Consider the following 15837-nt stretch of genomic DNA (forward strand, 5'->3'; position numbering starts at 1 on the left):
ACCAGTAAATTCCAGTGGGTTCCACTGTCAGCTATGTCACCACTGGAGTTATTAATAGGCATTAGAATAATTTCTTTTTCAGAAATGCGTAGAGGGTCCAGGACAGCAGCAAAGTCATTCAATAATTTTACTGCCTGACAGACAGACGGATTTAATATATACATTTTGGTGTCTGAGCTAATTACTGTAGTATTTAAAATATCAAGATACATTTGGATTGGATCATCAGTGATCCAGCCACTCGTGTCTAGCAGATCAGAGAAAAATTGTTTCATCCGGGCAAATTCAGACTCTTTTGTATTAAACATGCTCTTTAAATTCAAGTTTTCATTTTCCTTTGAAAGTAGATTACTTTTTAAATTGTTTAATTCATTTTCAAGCAGTTTATTTTTTTCTTCCAACATATTGATCATTTCAGATTTAAAGTCTTGACTAGTTTTATTATTACTTTCATTGCGAGAGTCATTAAGTAATTTTACCATAGGAGACAGTAGTTTTTTATTCATTTTTAACTTAGATCTAGTTTGTACAGTAGGACTATTATTTTTAGTTACAAATGGACAAAGGTCATATCATTCCTGTCGAGTTAATCAGTGTCTCTGAAGCATTGCTGTCAACAAGTTATCTAATTACAGTAGTTCAGTTTTTATTTGGCATTTTAATGGAATTGTCTGAAAGAGAACGAATTACTCTGTTGATGATGCGAGGATATGGCGATCGTCAAAGATCTTATCGGGAAGTTTGTAATTTGTTTAATGACACTTTCCCAGAAAGGAATCCCATAAGTGTTTCAACAATATCAAAAACTATTGAGCGTTTTGAAATGACAGGGAGTGTACGTAATCGGCCAAAGTCGGGTAGGATACAATCTGCAACAGATGAAGAACATGCACTAGATGTTTTGCAAACATTTATTGAAGACCCACATACATCGCTCAGAAAAGCTGCACAGCAACATGATATGCACCCTATGTCTGTGAGTAAGATTTTGAAAATTAATAAATACAAACCATTTAAAGTTCATTTAGTCCAACAGTTAAGTGAGGATGATTACGACAGAAGAGTTGAGTTTTGTGAACTTGTGATGCGCAAATGTGATGACAATAGAGATTTTCTGACCAACATACTATTTTCTGATGAGGCAACTTTTTTCCTAAATGGCAATGTTAACAGGCACAATTGCCGTTACTGGGCTAGTGAAATCCCACATTGGATTACTGAGTCCCATTCACAGCAACCACAAAAACTGAACGTATGGTGTGGAATTTTAGGTAACAAAATTGTTGGACCCTTTTTCATCAATGGAAATTTAAATGCCGAACTTTACTACAATATGCTCCAAAATGAAATAATCCCAGTTATTCAAATTGCATCAGGAGAATACTTTGATAATGTATGGTTTCAGCAGGATGGTGCTCCACCCCATTATGGGAGACAGGTAAGAGAGTATTTGGATTTAAGGTTTCCTCATAAATGGATTGGCCGAAGAGGAGAAATCGAATGGCCTCCAAGATCTCCGGATTTGTCACCAATCGATTATTTCCTATGGGGTCATTTAAAATCCAATGTTTATAGAAGAAAGCCTCATAATTTGGAAGACCTAAGAAACAGGATTATAGAGGAGATTGCTTTGATAACTGAAGAAATGTTAGGCAACTCTGTCGAATCATTTTACACAAGATTGGCTCATTGTCAAACCGTAGAAGGAACACAGTTCGAACAATTGCTTTGACACCAAATGCAGGTAAAACGTTTGTTGTAAGACTTTTCTAACAGCATACATTATTTTTTATTTGTAATAAGAAATCAATAACATAAGTATTTCCATAATTGTACTGTAATAAAAACTGGCAAATTTGTGCTAATAGAACCAGCTTAAAATGAAATTTTTGTTTTATTTAATTGAACATTTAAAAAAATGCTAAAAAATTAGTGTAACACATTTTGTGGCAAGAACCATGTTAAAATTACATTGTTGAACATCAGTAAATTTTCAATACTAAAAATGCTCTATTTTCTGATAGAATAATTCCCTTGAGATGCGGTTTGTGGCATTCAATTCAGTAAGCTATTACCTTTAAAATTATGTATCACAAGGTATAGGCTTCCATTAAGAATATTCACGATACCCTCGGCAGGACGTCCCCCGTTGGTGTGACATAACAAAACATTGTTCCAAAAAGTTGATGCCCAATCTCTATCACGATTGTAAGAGGTTTCAAATTTATATTTAAATTATTAAAGGATATATTTGGGTGTTTCCAGACATAATATACACCCTGTATATATACAGCTTTATATATTTTCTTTGTTGGGTATTTTTATGGATCCATTTTAAATTTAAATATTGAGATAGATGTTTTAATTTATTACATATTTGTACTTTCTTGTCTTAAACCAAGTGTATAAATAAGTATATACATTTTGAACGAAAAAAGTATTTTGTTAATCATCTACAGCTAAATGGACAGTATGAAAGATATAAACAATTAAAAAAAAAACAGCATTTCTCATAATATTGTTTAAAATTTGAACTGGTTGCAGAACATTAATTGTTAAAAAATATTAAAGACGTTTTTAATTTTACTTGGTAGTCAAAGAGTCCACCCAGTCCTTCCTTTGTTTTTTGAATGATAGCTTGTGGGAAAGGGAAACTTGGAGTGTATTTATACAATCAGTATGTCTTACTTTTTGCGTATTCAAAAATTGTATTTATCCCTCAAACGATTTTGTATCCCTCGCTTGAAATTAAAAAAATGAAAACATAACTATGTGATACATATTTGAAAAGTGTACTCTATAAGAGTATTCTGTAACTAAGTAATCCGCAGTTTCGATATAAGATTTAGGAAATGATGTGAGTATTAACTGACAACACTAACTCTAATTTATCATGCTTAAATTAAATTTAATTAAAGCATGCTGTATCTTATATTGGTCAAGAATGTTGTGCAATGTCTTGCCTATTTCACAATACCGTGATCAATTATCATACCTCACATCCTCAAAACAGAACACAATCAGAAGTGCCACCCAACTTTTGTAAAAGTTAGGTAGTACCCACTTTTTAAATGTTCCTTTTACAAAGTGTACGAGGGAGAAAGTATTCAAAGTAAAAGTAAATAAATTCCTTTGTTACATAATCATCAAATAAGTATAGTGTCACAATTAGAATGAAATTGCTCAAAGTAAAGTTTCTACAAATTATAATCAAAGAATTATTTTATGGTACAAAAGTGTTGATTTTATAGCCAGTTCTTCAGGTCTTGTGTGAAGAGCTGCTTGTTGCTATTCTTCAGTACATCCGGCTAGGCGTTCTACATCTTGGCACCGATACAGCTTGTTTTCTTTTCTATAGAACTAAGTCGAATTCAAATTCAAATTCAAATGGTTTATTGTCAGAATACAAAATATGTATATAACAACGTCATATTATAAATAATCTATAGCTTACTTTAAATAGCCTTACTTCTTATCACAGTTAAAAATTCACCAACAGTGTACAAACATGAATTTACTAACATTTTCTTTACAACATTTTTAAAATTTGATCTGTTTAATACCTTGATATGATTTGGCAAAGCATTGTAATATTTGATTCCCTGATATCTAAAACTGACTTGAGTGCTAGCAAAGTTACATTTTGGTACAACTACATTATTTCTATTATGAGTACTATAACTATGAACATCACATTGATTAATAAATAATGATAAATTATCTCTGACATATAACAAAACATTTAATACATAAATAGACGGCAATGTTAATACACCTAATTTTACAAACAGTGGTTTACAGTGCTCACGACTCTGGACATTACATATAAGCCTGACTGCTCTTTTTTGTAACACAAACAGTTTATTCGCACTCTGAGATTGGCCCCACAAAGTTACTCCATATGTTAAGAAACTATGAATATAGGCATAGTACATAAAAAGCAAGTGTTTAGCAGAAATAGTTCCATTAAGGGATCTTATAAGAAAAATACCTCGGGAAATTCGAGAAGCTACATAATCAATATGAGTTTGCCATTTAAGATTGGGTTGTATAAAAATGCCAAGAAACTTAAGACTTAAGTCCTCATTATCACTAGGCCTATTAGATAAGGTAACCATCAAAGCAATCATTTATGAAGGACTGGACTGTGCCAACGGTACACCGCTCAGCTCGAAACCCAAATTGACAAGTGCTGAGTAAATTATTGGTTTCGAGATAGCAAACCAACTGCTTATGAACTAGCCGCTCCAACACCTTTGACACTGCTGTAACAATAGTTATAGGCCTATAATTACAAGTTTGGTCCTTTGGACCCCTCTTATGTACTGGAATCACTTTGTTTATCTTTAGTACATCAGGAAAAATACCTGTCCTAACACTTTCATTATATAAATAAGTTAGAATTTCACAGATTGAGTTGGCAGCCATTTTCAGAATAGGAGCACTTATACCATAACAATCGAGACATGTGCTATTACTTAAACTAAGGATAGCTGCATGAACATCTTCCACTTTAAATTCATTCAGGCAAAAGCTTACTGTAGAGTTCCACTGAGCACAGTGCTTACCAAGGTAGAAAGAATAGTCATTATTGCTAGGCGGAATACTTTTGCAAGTCTCCAAAACTGAGCCAACAAAATATGAATTAAAACTATCAGGTTCCAGTACATGAGATGAGTTAGATGACATACTATTAGCCCTGACTGATTTATTAATAATGCTCCAAGCAGCTTTACTTTTGTTAGTTGCTTTATCAAGTAAAGTGTTATTAAAGTCAAGCTTTGCTTTTTTTATTTCATTTCTGTAAACATTTTTAAGATTTCTATATTTATTTCTAATATCAATATTTTTCTCATTGCTTGTGTTTTTTATAATATAATAAAGTCTATCAAGCTCCTGCTTTGTCTTATTTAGACCTTCATGATACCAGGCAACATTTACTTGTTTAGATTTAGATTTCTTATTTTTTAAAGGCATAGCGCAGTTCAGAGCCAATAAGAACTTTTCTAAAAATAACTTAAACTTAAGGTTAACATTTGACTTAATAACATAAATATCATTCCAATTAGTGAGACCTAGGTAAGACGCAAAAAGTAAGGAGCCCAATGTAGACATGGGTCTAACAATAAACATTTTGTGGTATAATCCTAGACATTACATTGTCTAAAGTAGCTTTGAAGAGGATGGCCATATGGTCTGAAGCACCAGTGTGAATGACTGAAGATTTTCCCTTATCTTGATGAATAGTCGTCAGCAGATTATCAATACAACTACCCTTTGTTGCATCTCCTCCAAGGGTAGGTCTTGTAACTTCAGCAACAGTAATATTTAGTCCAAAACTGTCAATGAGGTTGAATAGTACTTTGGCCTCTGAGTCATTTCTGTTAAGAAAATTGACATTGAAGTCACCCACAAAGACTATATTACATTTATTATAATGCAGGAAGGACAGAATGTCATATAACTTATCATAGAATAGTGATAAGTTACCTGCTGGAGATCTATAGAAAGTTACCACTAGAGTTTTCCAAGTTGGCAGCATTATTGCTGCTAATTCACAAACAAGTTCCTCCGAGAAACAAGACAATTTATCATAAGAAACAAATTCAGTTCCTTCCTTAACACAGATAAGCACACCCCCATGAATATGTTTTTCTCTTGCGAAAAAGTCAGCGATAACATAGCCAGGTATCACTAAATTGTTTATATCAGTTGAGGACAACCAGTGTTCTGCAATACACAGTACATCTGTCTCATATTGACTATTTAAAATATCGATGAGAGGGAGTTTGTTTAGTATACTACTCACATTCCAGAACATCAAATTAAAGTTAGGCTGTTCTTCTAAATAACCTGTACATGTTATGGATGGTGGTTTGAGGCGGTTACCGTTAAGTTTTCCGAAGGTGCTAATAAAGGTTGTATTAATTCCAGTTCCTCTGTAGAGTCATCACACCCAGGCGGTAGTGGTTGCTTGATACTCTCCGCGGCCTTGCAGATTTCCTGCGCCAGCCAAATCTTTCCTATTTGATTTAGGTGCATACCATGCCTTGTATGTAATCCTCTACTTGCCTGACTAGCCCTTACCAAAGTCACATTTCTGACATTATTACTAATACTTAGCAGCTCATTGTTAGTTCTTTTAATTTGTAAATTTACGCACGACCAGTCAGGTAGATCGTACCTAAGAGGCAGGTCAACCAAGATAATTGGTTTTCCACTCATACTGTTTATAGTATTTGTGATGATGTCAATTGCTGTGTTGGCCTCATTTCTAGATACATCATTTGAGCCGCAAGCAATAACCATGGTGCTATTTTCCTCTAACTTTCCTTCATTTAAATTGATTTCATTCAAAATCTGTTGAGCACGGCCACCAGGTTGTTTAAAACTGTACGATTCCAGATCTGATGATTTTTTATTAATGTACCATGCTAGGTCTCTACCATGGCTGTCAGTGCACAAAAACATTGTACGTTTCTTCTTATTCTTTTTTTTTTATCCACAGGCATGGATAAAAATGTGGATTTATTCGATCCACAGGAATGCAGTAGTGTTTGCGTGCCTGGTTTTGAAATGTTGAATTTGTGATCCACTTCTAGCAGTTTCCAATTCCTTAATGTGGACATTAATTATTGTCTCTAGAATGTACAAAGTGACCACTGTAAAAATATTTGATTTTTGAAAAGCTCTTCTACAGGTTTCTCTGGGCAGCAGATTATACAGAATCATAACTGCCTATTTTTGAAGAACAAAAATTTGTTGCATGTTTCCAGCTTTAGTGCTAACCCAGACTGCAATCCCGTATCTCAAGTGTGACTCAAATAATACTTGATACATTTTTTTGGCTGTCATCATATCGCTTTCAATCTTCATTCGTCTTATTACAAACAGGCCTGTACTTAATTTATTTCAGAGAAATTTGATGTGTGCTGTCCTTAAGAGTTTTTCATCCAGTGTTATGCCAAAGTATTTTGTAATTGTGACATTCCATTTCAGGTAGTCTTCTGGTGTTCTTACATTGCCTAACGAGGACTATCTGCTTGGGTTTTACTTTCAATCACAATAAGATCATTGTTGTGGCCGTGTTGTATTGTTCAAGGTACTGTAGCTGTCTATTCCTAGTTCATCAGCTCTTGGTCTACCAAGCAATAGTACTGTGTCATCAGCGTTTTACTATAGTTTTGTATGTATGCTGGAAAGTCATTTGTGAATAGTATGAAAAGAACAGGTCCCAGGATTGACCTTTGCAGGACTCCTTGTGAGATTTGCGTAAGTTTCAAATTGAATTTTCTGTTTTCCAGTTATGGTCCAGGCAATAAATAGTAAATTGTAGTCTAAGAATACAGCAGTTTTCATCCAGATACGAAATTGCAGCTTTTTATTCCTATTAAACAATATTACACTGTGTGATACTACACTCAAGTGGTTAAGTGTTAGAGAGGGCTTCTTAGCCCTAACTTCGCCTGGTAAAATAAGACATTCTTTACTTTACTTTACTTTTATATCAAAAAAAGAAAAACTTCCAAAAAAGTTCAAGTTTAACTATTATAAGTAACATTTTGTTATTATATTGTGGAAAATATAATAGACTTAAACTTGATTTCCAATAGGCAGCTTGTAATACAGTGATATCACTGCCAAATTAAAAACCAACAAATATTTCACATCAGTCAGTGCCAGCACATAGTTGCTTGGCCACATGTGTCTGGGACACTGACCTAGCTAGACACTGTGTCAGCACTGTCTCACATACCTGACAGTGGCACAGCCTGCGTTGTGCTTCACATCTGTAAGGAATCTTTTGACTGACAACCAATCAAACACTTTTACAACGTACGACCTATAAGGTTTATGCCTATAACCAATCTACATCACTACAACAAATTTGAAAACTACCTCTTCCTCACTTTTTATTACAACAGGAATCGGAAAAACCTGGCCAAAAAGCTATGCTATCAATTTCAATATCTTCACAATAGGAATCAGACAAACCTGGATATAAAAGTGTATCCTTCATTTTAACAATGTTGCAAGCTAATAAATCTCCAATTTTATTGTGGATGAAAATTAAATATAAATAAAGGAATTTAAACACTAATTTTTGCAGAAGATGTTCTATCAATTAATGCAAAATTAAATCTGCTACAAGTTTAATATTCAAATACAATGATGAAGTACCCATGTTGCATCTGCACTATTGGTGTAAACATAAAGGCATAATTTACACACCTCCTTGAAATTATAGGTCCATTTCAAGTACCTTTCATGACCTGACAAAAATGTTAGTAAACTATCATAAAATGAAATAGATAAAATATGTAAATCCAATAGATGCAATTGTGAGAACAAATCTGGCTCAACAAACTCAAACAATAGCCCGAAACGAATCAACGATTATCATATGAAGTAAATGCAAAAAAGAATCATTAACTGTAATAATCAAGAAGAACCTGGCCTAGAAAACTCTCTCCATAGCTGGAGAGTTAAGAAATGCTTTTCTAATAGAAAACAATGGTCTTAAACACGAATCACAATGCTTGAATCTTGAGAACTCCAAGTTAGTCCAGAAATACATTATCTTAAAAATTAAAATCACACTAACTACCAACTTACTATACAACAGCTGCAAACTATAACTGGACTTAACAGACATAATCAAATACAATGAAGTAACCATGTCGCATCTGCACTATAGGTGTTAAACATAAAGGCATACTTTACACAGGTCCTTTCTTAACAAGACAACTTCTAAAAGAAAAACAATTAACTCAGGAAGTAACAAAAATCTCTTAAGATTGTGGCAGAAAAAACAGAATTCATACACGATCAAGAAAATATTATAAACAGTGTCAAGAAAGAATTTTCACAGTTAAAGAAAAACATGTCAAATATAATAATTCCAGAAAATTAATGACATGGAAACTCAACGAAACATGATTGATAGAACCATGCAACACCACTCTAGTCTTCTCATAGCATAAAACTTACGCAAGAAAAAATGGTAAATGCAATTACAACAATTCAAGAGAAGCTAAATAAACCCCAATCTGCAAGTCAACAAAAAACATAATTCTACTGCCGAAACCTCTAAACAAGATAGCTAAGTCAAATACTTGATGGAAACAAAATTTAAAACAACAAAAAAGTAACTATAGTGTTTAGTTTCAAGTTGAAAAAAAGAAATAAACCGCTATGCCAAATATTTCCTCCTCTAAGGGAAGAGATGATACAGTCCTTAAAGAAGCTGCTAATGTGGCAATAAGCCACCTACTGAACACCGTCCTGTAGATGCCCTCCAGAATGTGCCAGAAAAAGAAGAAACCCCAAAACAATAACATATTTTTTCCATAATGATATTGAATTCTATAAAAAAAAAAAATACATTTACTCTAGCCAACAAACAGAAAATAAGAGCAACCCTAGGAAATCAAAACTTTAAAACAAACAATAGTTTTTAGTCCCTCTACACAAGAAAATAAATACAGAACTGGAAAGACCACAGAAATTCATTAACACTATTTAACCAAACACAGACAGGATGGCTAATAAAATTGAGGTACATCCTTGATTGCACAACTAAACATCCTTAAACGTCATACGGTGATTCTCGCAGAGCATGGACTAAGAAAACTCCAGGCTAATCGAATACTCTTTAGTAGCCACATTTTGGTGTGAAATACATACAAAGGGATGTATGGCCATTTACACTAGAAACTCATTAGCAACAAAAACTGAAATAGTTGATTTGAAAGAGCATTGTAATGATTTGTGAAGTGGACTTGCTGAAAGTCATTTTTAAGAAAACACTACGGAGTAATCTACAGAACACAAGGTAACTTAGAGGCAGGACTGAAAGTAATTAATGATTTGTGCAAACACCTTTCTTGTTAGTTATATTAACATTTTGCTTTAAATTCAATTGTGATGTATGAGTATAAACGGTTGCTTTTAATTGAAATGTTTGTGTTTACATAATTTGTAATACAATAAAAGATTGTAGAAAAGCAAATGTAAAAGGAATAGTAACAATGATTTTAATGACATTTTATCTCAATGGTTTAGTTCAGCTCATTATATATTAAATTTATTGCCACAGTCTACATGACACAGTAGTATTAACTCCTGAGAACACGCAGGTGAGCACAGCGCTCACCCACGTGTGTTATTTTGACTGTACGCCTGTATTTGTTGGCGAAACTATTTGGGGCTGAGTGTACCTTCCTAGAACGCCAAACAGACAGAGTTTTCCTTCTCCCCCTCCACCACCTTTACCCCTTACCATTGTTCTTCACTATGGTGAGCGTGCCGCTCAGTAGCGGGCTGTCACTGAACAAGTAAACTGCTTAGTGGTATATGTGTGTTTTTGTGTTTTTCAGACGTTAAGTGGTATGTAGTGATATTTTATCAGTTATCAAGTTTTCCTGGAGTGACATTATTATATTTATGAGTATGGCAACTAACCATAGGCAGGAAATGCTCATCAACCATTGGCTAGATGAAAGTGACAATGAAGAAGACGGCCATTTTGTAGTGGATGAGCCTATGGATAGCAATGAGGAAGAAGAAGTGTTTGAACAATTTAGTGAACATGACACGGCATCAGAAAATGAAGCTGAAGAACCTCAAGGTATCGTAATTCATGCAGAAAACAGAATTCCTTTTGTTCTTGGAAAAGACTGTGTTACAAGATGGCTGCTTCATTGTCCTGAAACGAATCGTAGAGTTAGAAGAGGGCGACAAAATATAGTAACGGAAGCTCCAGGTTTGAAGGATAACGCAAGAAATGCACTGTCGGTATTTGACTCTTGGAACATTTTTTTCACAAATCAAATTATAGATAATATTGTTGAAAACACAAATAGGTTCATAGAAAAAGTCAGGCAGAACTATACCAGAGAAAGAGATTGCTTGAATACAAACTCAGAAGAAATGATGGCATTTTTTGGGATTTTATACTACGCAGGTGTTCTGAAATCATCAAAAGTGGATTTGTCTGATCTTTGGAAGAAAAGCATGCTTTCCCCGCCAATCTTTAGACTGGTTATGTCTATAAACAGGTTCAAGCTTCTTTTGCGAGCTTTGCGTTTTGACAACATCTATGACAGGCAGGAAAGAACCAAAACGGACAAACTAGCCCCTTTAAGACAACTATTTGAAGACTTTGTACGCCAATGTATGGGTGCATACAGCCCTGGATTTAATTGTACAATAGATGAGATGCTTATTGGTTTTTATGGGGGATGTCCCTTCAAGCAATACATTCCGAGCAAACCGGACAAATATGGTGTAAAGGTGTTTTCATTAGTTGACTCTGAAAACTTCTTTACTGTGAAAATGGAAGTTTACTGCGGAGTACAACCTGTGGGGCCTTTTTCTGTAGACAATAGTCCCTCGTCAGTAGTAAAACGACTAATAGAACCCATAGACAACACAGGTAGAAATATTACATGTGATAATTGGTTCACATCAGTTACACTTGCCAGAGATCTGCTGCATAACCACCGAACTACAATGGTAGGAACAGTAAGGAAGAACAGGGTAGAGATCCCTCCAATGCTTGTAGAAACTAAGAAAATGTCAGAAAAAAGTAGTATGTTTCTTTTTGCGGATAAGTGTACTCTTGTAAGTTATGTTCCAAAAAGAAACAGAAATGTCATCTTAGCATCCACAATGCATTACTCGGATACTATTGACCCTGCTTCAGGAGACAACAACAAGCCGGAAATAATTACCTATTACAACAAAACCAAAGGAGGAGTAGATGTTGTAGACCAGAAACGAAAGCAGTACTCGGTACAACGAGTGTGTAATAGATGGCCACTAGCTATATTTTTTTCTTTGATGGACATAGCAGTATTGAATAGTCAGATCATCTACCAAACCAACAATGGAGTAGTTGTATCAAGACGTGCTTTTTTGAAAGATCTTGCTCAAAGTCTTGTTCGAAATCATCTAGTGACACGTTTGTCCAATCCTATGTTGAATCCAGAACTAAAAACTCTCATAAGAATTCAACTTGGAATCAGAAGAGAAGAAAACCCAGAAAGGAACGAAAATGTTGATCGTGAAAAGTGCAGTGTTTGTCCTCGAAAGAAAAATCAAAAAACAAAGAGTCGATGTGCAGTGTGTGGTGTTCCAGTCTGCGGAGAACATGCAGTGACTACCTGCACTAACTGTCATGGTGAACAAGGTGGTTAAACTAATTACTACGAAGACTAAACATGGTAAATAACACTCATTAGACAAGAACTATACTTTTTAAAACTATATGAAACATAATTTCCAGATTTGACATATGTTTTTACTTTTCAGTAATAAAAATCTTATTTCAATCGTATATTAATATTTTATTAATTATTTCCTGTGTTATAGACTTTAAATGAATAGAAAATAGTTTTATTACAAATATGAGTAATAAATAACCTCATAATAGGCTGTATTCATATGGTGAGCGCGGCGCTCACCTGCGTGCAACGGGCAAAGTTTTTGAACTGCGTGTCCTCAGGAGTTAAAAAGTTTTGAAATAGTGAGAAACCAGGTGTTTTAAATGAAAAAAATTAAAACCCTATGAAATGTTGAATTTAAATCAATTCAACTAATAAATATTGTTAAAGAATATTTTCTATTATTTTCTGTAAACATTTTTTGTATAAGAAAGAAGTCAAAATTTTACCTAAAAAGAATTTTTTTTAAAGAATGTAACATTATTTAAAGAAATGTATATACACCATTTTAATTTAAATTTATACATATTAGCTAAGTAATGGTACACACTACACTTCATACAATTCTTATTTTGAAAATATTAAGTCTAGTACAAAATAAAAATGAAAACAATAGATCTCAAATTGTATCCGCAGTAAAATTAATTGAACACATTTTGCAAACACTTCTTGTAGCGAGGAAATATGGAATAACATTTCTTAATAGGAAAATATTGTGCTATTTTACAACAATGCTTATCAGTATTTATTATAAATCACGAAGTTACCCGTGGATTTGCACACAATTTCATGTTGATAATTTCATTTAGTATGACATATTCTCTTTAAATGACATTTCAAAGTCGGAGAATGAAACCACTTTTTATAAAATTTCTCGAATCTCTATAGAATATTTCATGATATTTTATTGAATAGTTCTAATAATTTTAGTAATAGTTAACTATTATAGGCCAGTTTTGAGAAATCCTACATCTAGTTTTTGAGGATCCTAAGACTAAAGTCAAAGTCCTTAGCTTTTCAGTTACCACACTTAATAATATAATAATTATGGCATTTTACGGTTCAAATTCAAATAAAAACAAACCCGGGCTAAAAAACCTTCTGCATGTAACTTAACATTTGTAAAGTGTAACTGACTGACGGATGAATAACCACAAACAGTTACTATCACCTGTTTCAATGTGTATAAATTCTTTGTTTAAAGTTTGTTATTAATGATGAAAGGTTTGAAAGGATAACATGATTTTGGACATTTGCCATCGTTACAGGTTATAAAAGATATAACACAATTCTTGTTTATTTTCTAAGTTTTCTAAGTTTATTTTTGACAATGGAAGGATTGTGAAGGAAACAGGATTTTTCTGGACATTTACCATCGTTCAGTGAAACAAAAAATCAGTAACATTATGTTTCGAGATCTGCAATCTGATCTCTTCTTTATGTAATAACTAACCTAACACATAATTACAAACAAGTCTAAAATAAACAAATCATACCAGAGCGTTGTGACACGCCTAAGTCAGGAATTACAACCACTATGTTGTGTGTCAACTTCACTAACTCTAAAACATGCACTTAATAAAAAACTAAACATAACACTAATTATTAAAAACTGAACTACAGAATACAGGTCACAATACATCTGCATTCGTCGATCAACCACCTACGATCTGTTGATTAAATGTGACAGGCTTTTTCAATAAATATTTCACAATTTTAGAGACCAAGATGGGATTTTTTGCCATTTTAAAAATCAGTGGGGTATAGCATGGAGGGTGTTTTAAATGATAATAGGCCTAAATTCATTCCAGAGACTGTACGAATGTCCATATAAAATTTGAGACAATTGGTTGAATAGTATACTCATGAAAGTAAAACAAACAAACAAAGGCATTTTCACATTTATAATATTATTAGGATGTGTTTAAAGATCAAAGATAATTTTTAATTTTTCACTCAGAAATAAATAAAGAAAGCTGTATTAATACTGTACTTGAATAGTTTGTTGCAATTTCATAATGTGTGTAAATGATGCATCCATCTGCCATAGCTTTGCTGAATGTCTTACATGTCATATTAAAATTTTGACATGATATAAAAGACTATTGATTGAAGTGTGTCTCTGTATAAGTAATAATTTGATTAAATCCATTCACTACCATGGTGATTATGAACAACATGGTGTAGGTTCCATGAGAGAAAGTAGTTAACTATTGAAACAGCCTATCTCACTTAATAATAGTCCAAATCTATCGTCTTTCTTAAAAAATATTTTCCTGAACAAGTGAATTGTAAAAATTAAAAAAGGTATAAATAAACTAAAACAAAAAGGACCTGGCATCAGAACAAAAATTTTAGCACACAGACTGACAGAGAGACTGACTGCCCTTTTACTTTTTGACTCCAAAAATCAATAAAAGTCTTCCTTAGACCAATAGGAGCCTGGTATACCAAGTTTAAAGTCTCTAGGAATTTTCTATCAAAGAGTTATCACTGATGGATTGGCAGACTGACAGCCCTTTGATCCCAAAATCAATAGTATTTTCTTTGAACCATTTAAAATACATTTAAATTTTAAAACTTACCCCCACAATCTCTAATTCAGGATTGAAGTTCTCGTCAAACCCCCCCCCCACCCCTCCCCCCAAAAACCGATTTTAGTGTTATAATAATGGATATTGGTTGATGTATTTTTGTTCAAAATTTAATATGGAGGAGGGAGGAGGATGGACTTTTGGGACACTGATATATCACAATGTATGTCATCATGTTTATGTTATGTTAATTCAGCTCTATCAAGTCTTTAATTAAAATAAATCAATAATAACAACTGAGTGTTGTGTTATAGGGATGGAGAGGCTTGTGGAAACGACAGTTCCTACACTGTCAGAAATTATGCCGGACGTCATTCCATGGAATAATGGTTCATGTCTTAACAACTGTTCTGGTCATGGGGAGTGTTCCAACGGTGTCTGTATTTGTGAAGTGAGTATATGTACAGCAAATTAGTCATGTTTAAGAGCCAAAAGAGAGTGAAAGGAAGAAATTGAATTCCTTTCTCTCTTCATCTACAATGGTGTCATCTATCCTTTCTCCCTTCACGTAATTATTTATTATTCTACTTTTGTTGATATCTACGTATACTTTAGTTGTTTTTTATGTAAAGTACAATTTATTTGAATCATTTTTCTGAGTTGTTTCCATACTTGAGTAATTATTGTTGTTTGTTAATCTTTATTTTTATTTTTTGTTATGTTTTGGATATTTATAACTTGTTATATCTTTGGATACTTATTATTTATTATCAAATTTTTGTATAGGCCTACCTATTTTGTTACTTTATGTAGATTTTTCATCTGATTGTATTAATTTTTTCCCCCGCTGTATTCTACTATCTATGCTTGTCTTTGTAAATTGGCTGCTGCCGTTGGAAATAAATAAATAAATGGTATCATTGTAGTCTATTGGTTAATTCATCACATGTGTACTGGATAACCAGTATTAATGGACAATTTAAGTGGTTTTCAAGAGTGTTTGAAATATATATATATATATATATATATATATATATATATACGAGGGTCAGTCAAATATAAACAAGACTTTTAAC

At 33.2% G+C, this 15837-nt stretch overlaps 1 protein-coding gene across 2 annotated transcripts in view; it reads left to right on the plus strand.

The window, feature by feature from the left end:
• Positions 1–15837, plus strand: part of LOC124367471 — a 133248-nt gene that overhangs the window by 26939 nt on the left and 90472 nt on the right. Inside the window, exon 2 of one of the 2 annotated variants that reach the window (XM_046824311.1) lies at positions 15076–15212. In XM_046824311.1, coding sequence (XP_046680267.1) covers positions 15076–15212 — 137 coding nt within the window. Of the gene's footprint in view, positions 1–15074; positions 15213–15837 lie in introns of those variants that run through there. The other variant, XM_046824321.1, reaches the window with a different exon arrangement.

This window comes from Homalodisca vitripennis, chromosome 1, assembly GCF_021130785.1.
Source record: "Homalodisca vitripennis isolate AUS2020 chromosome 1, UT_GWSS_2.1, whole genome shotgun sequence".
Classification (NCBI taxonomy): Eukaryota; Metazoa; Arthropoda; class Insecta; order Hemiptera; family Cicadellidae; genus Homalodisca; species Homalodisca vitripennis.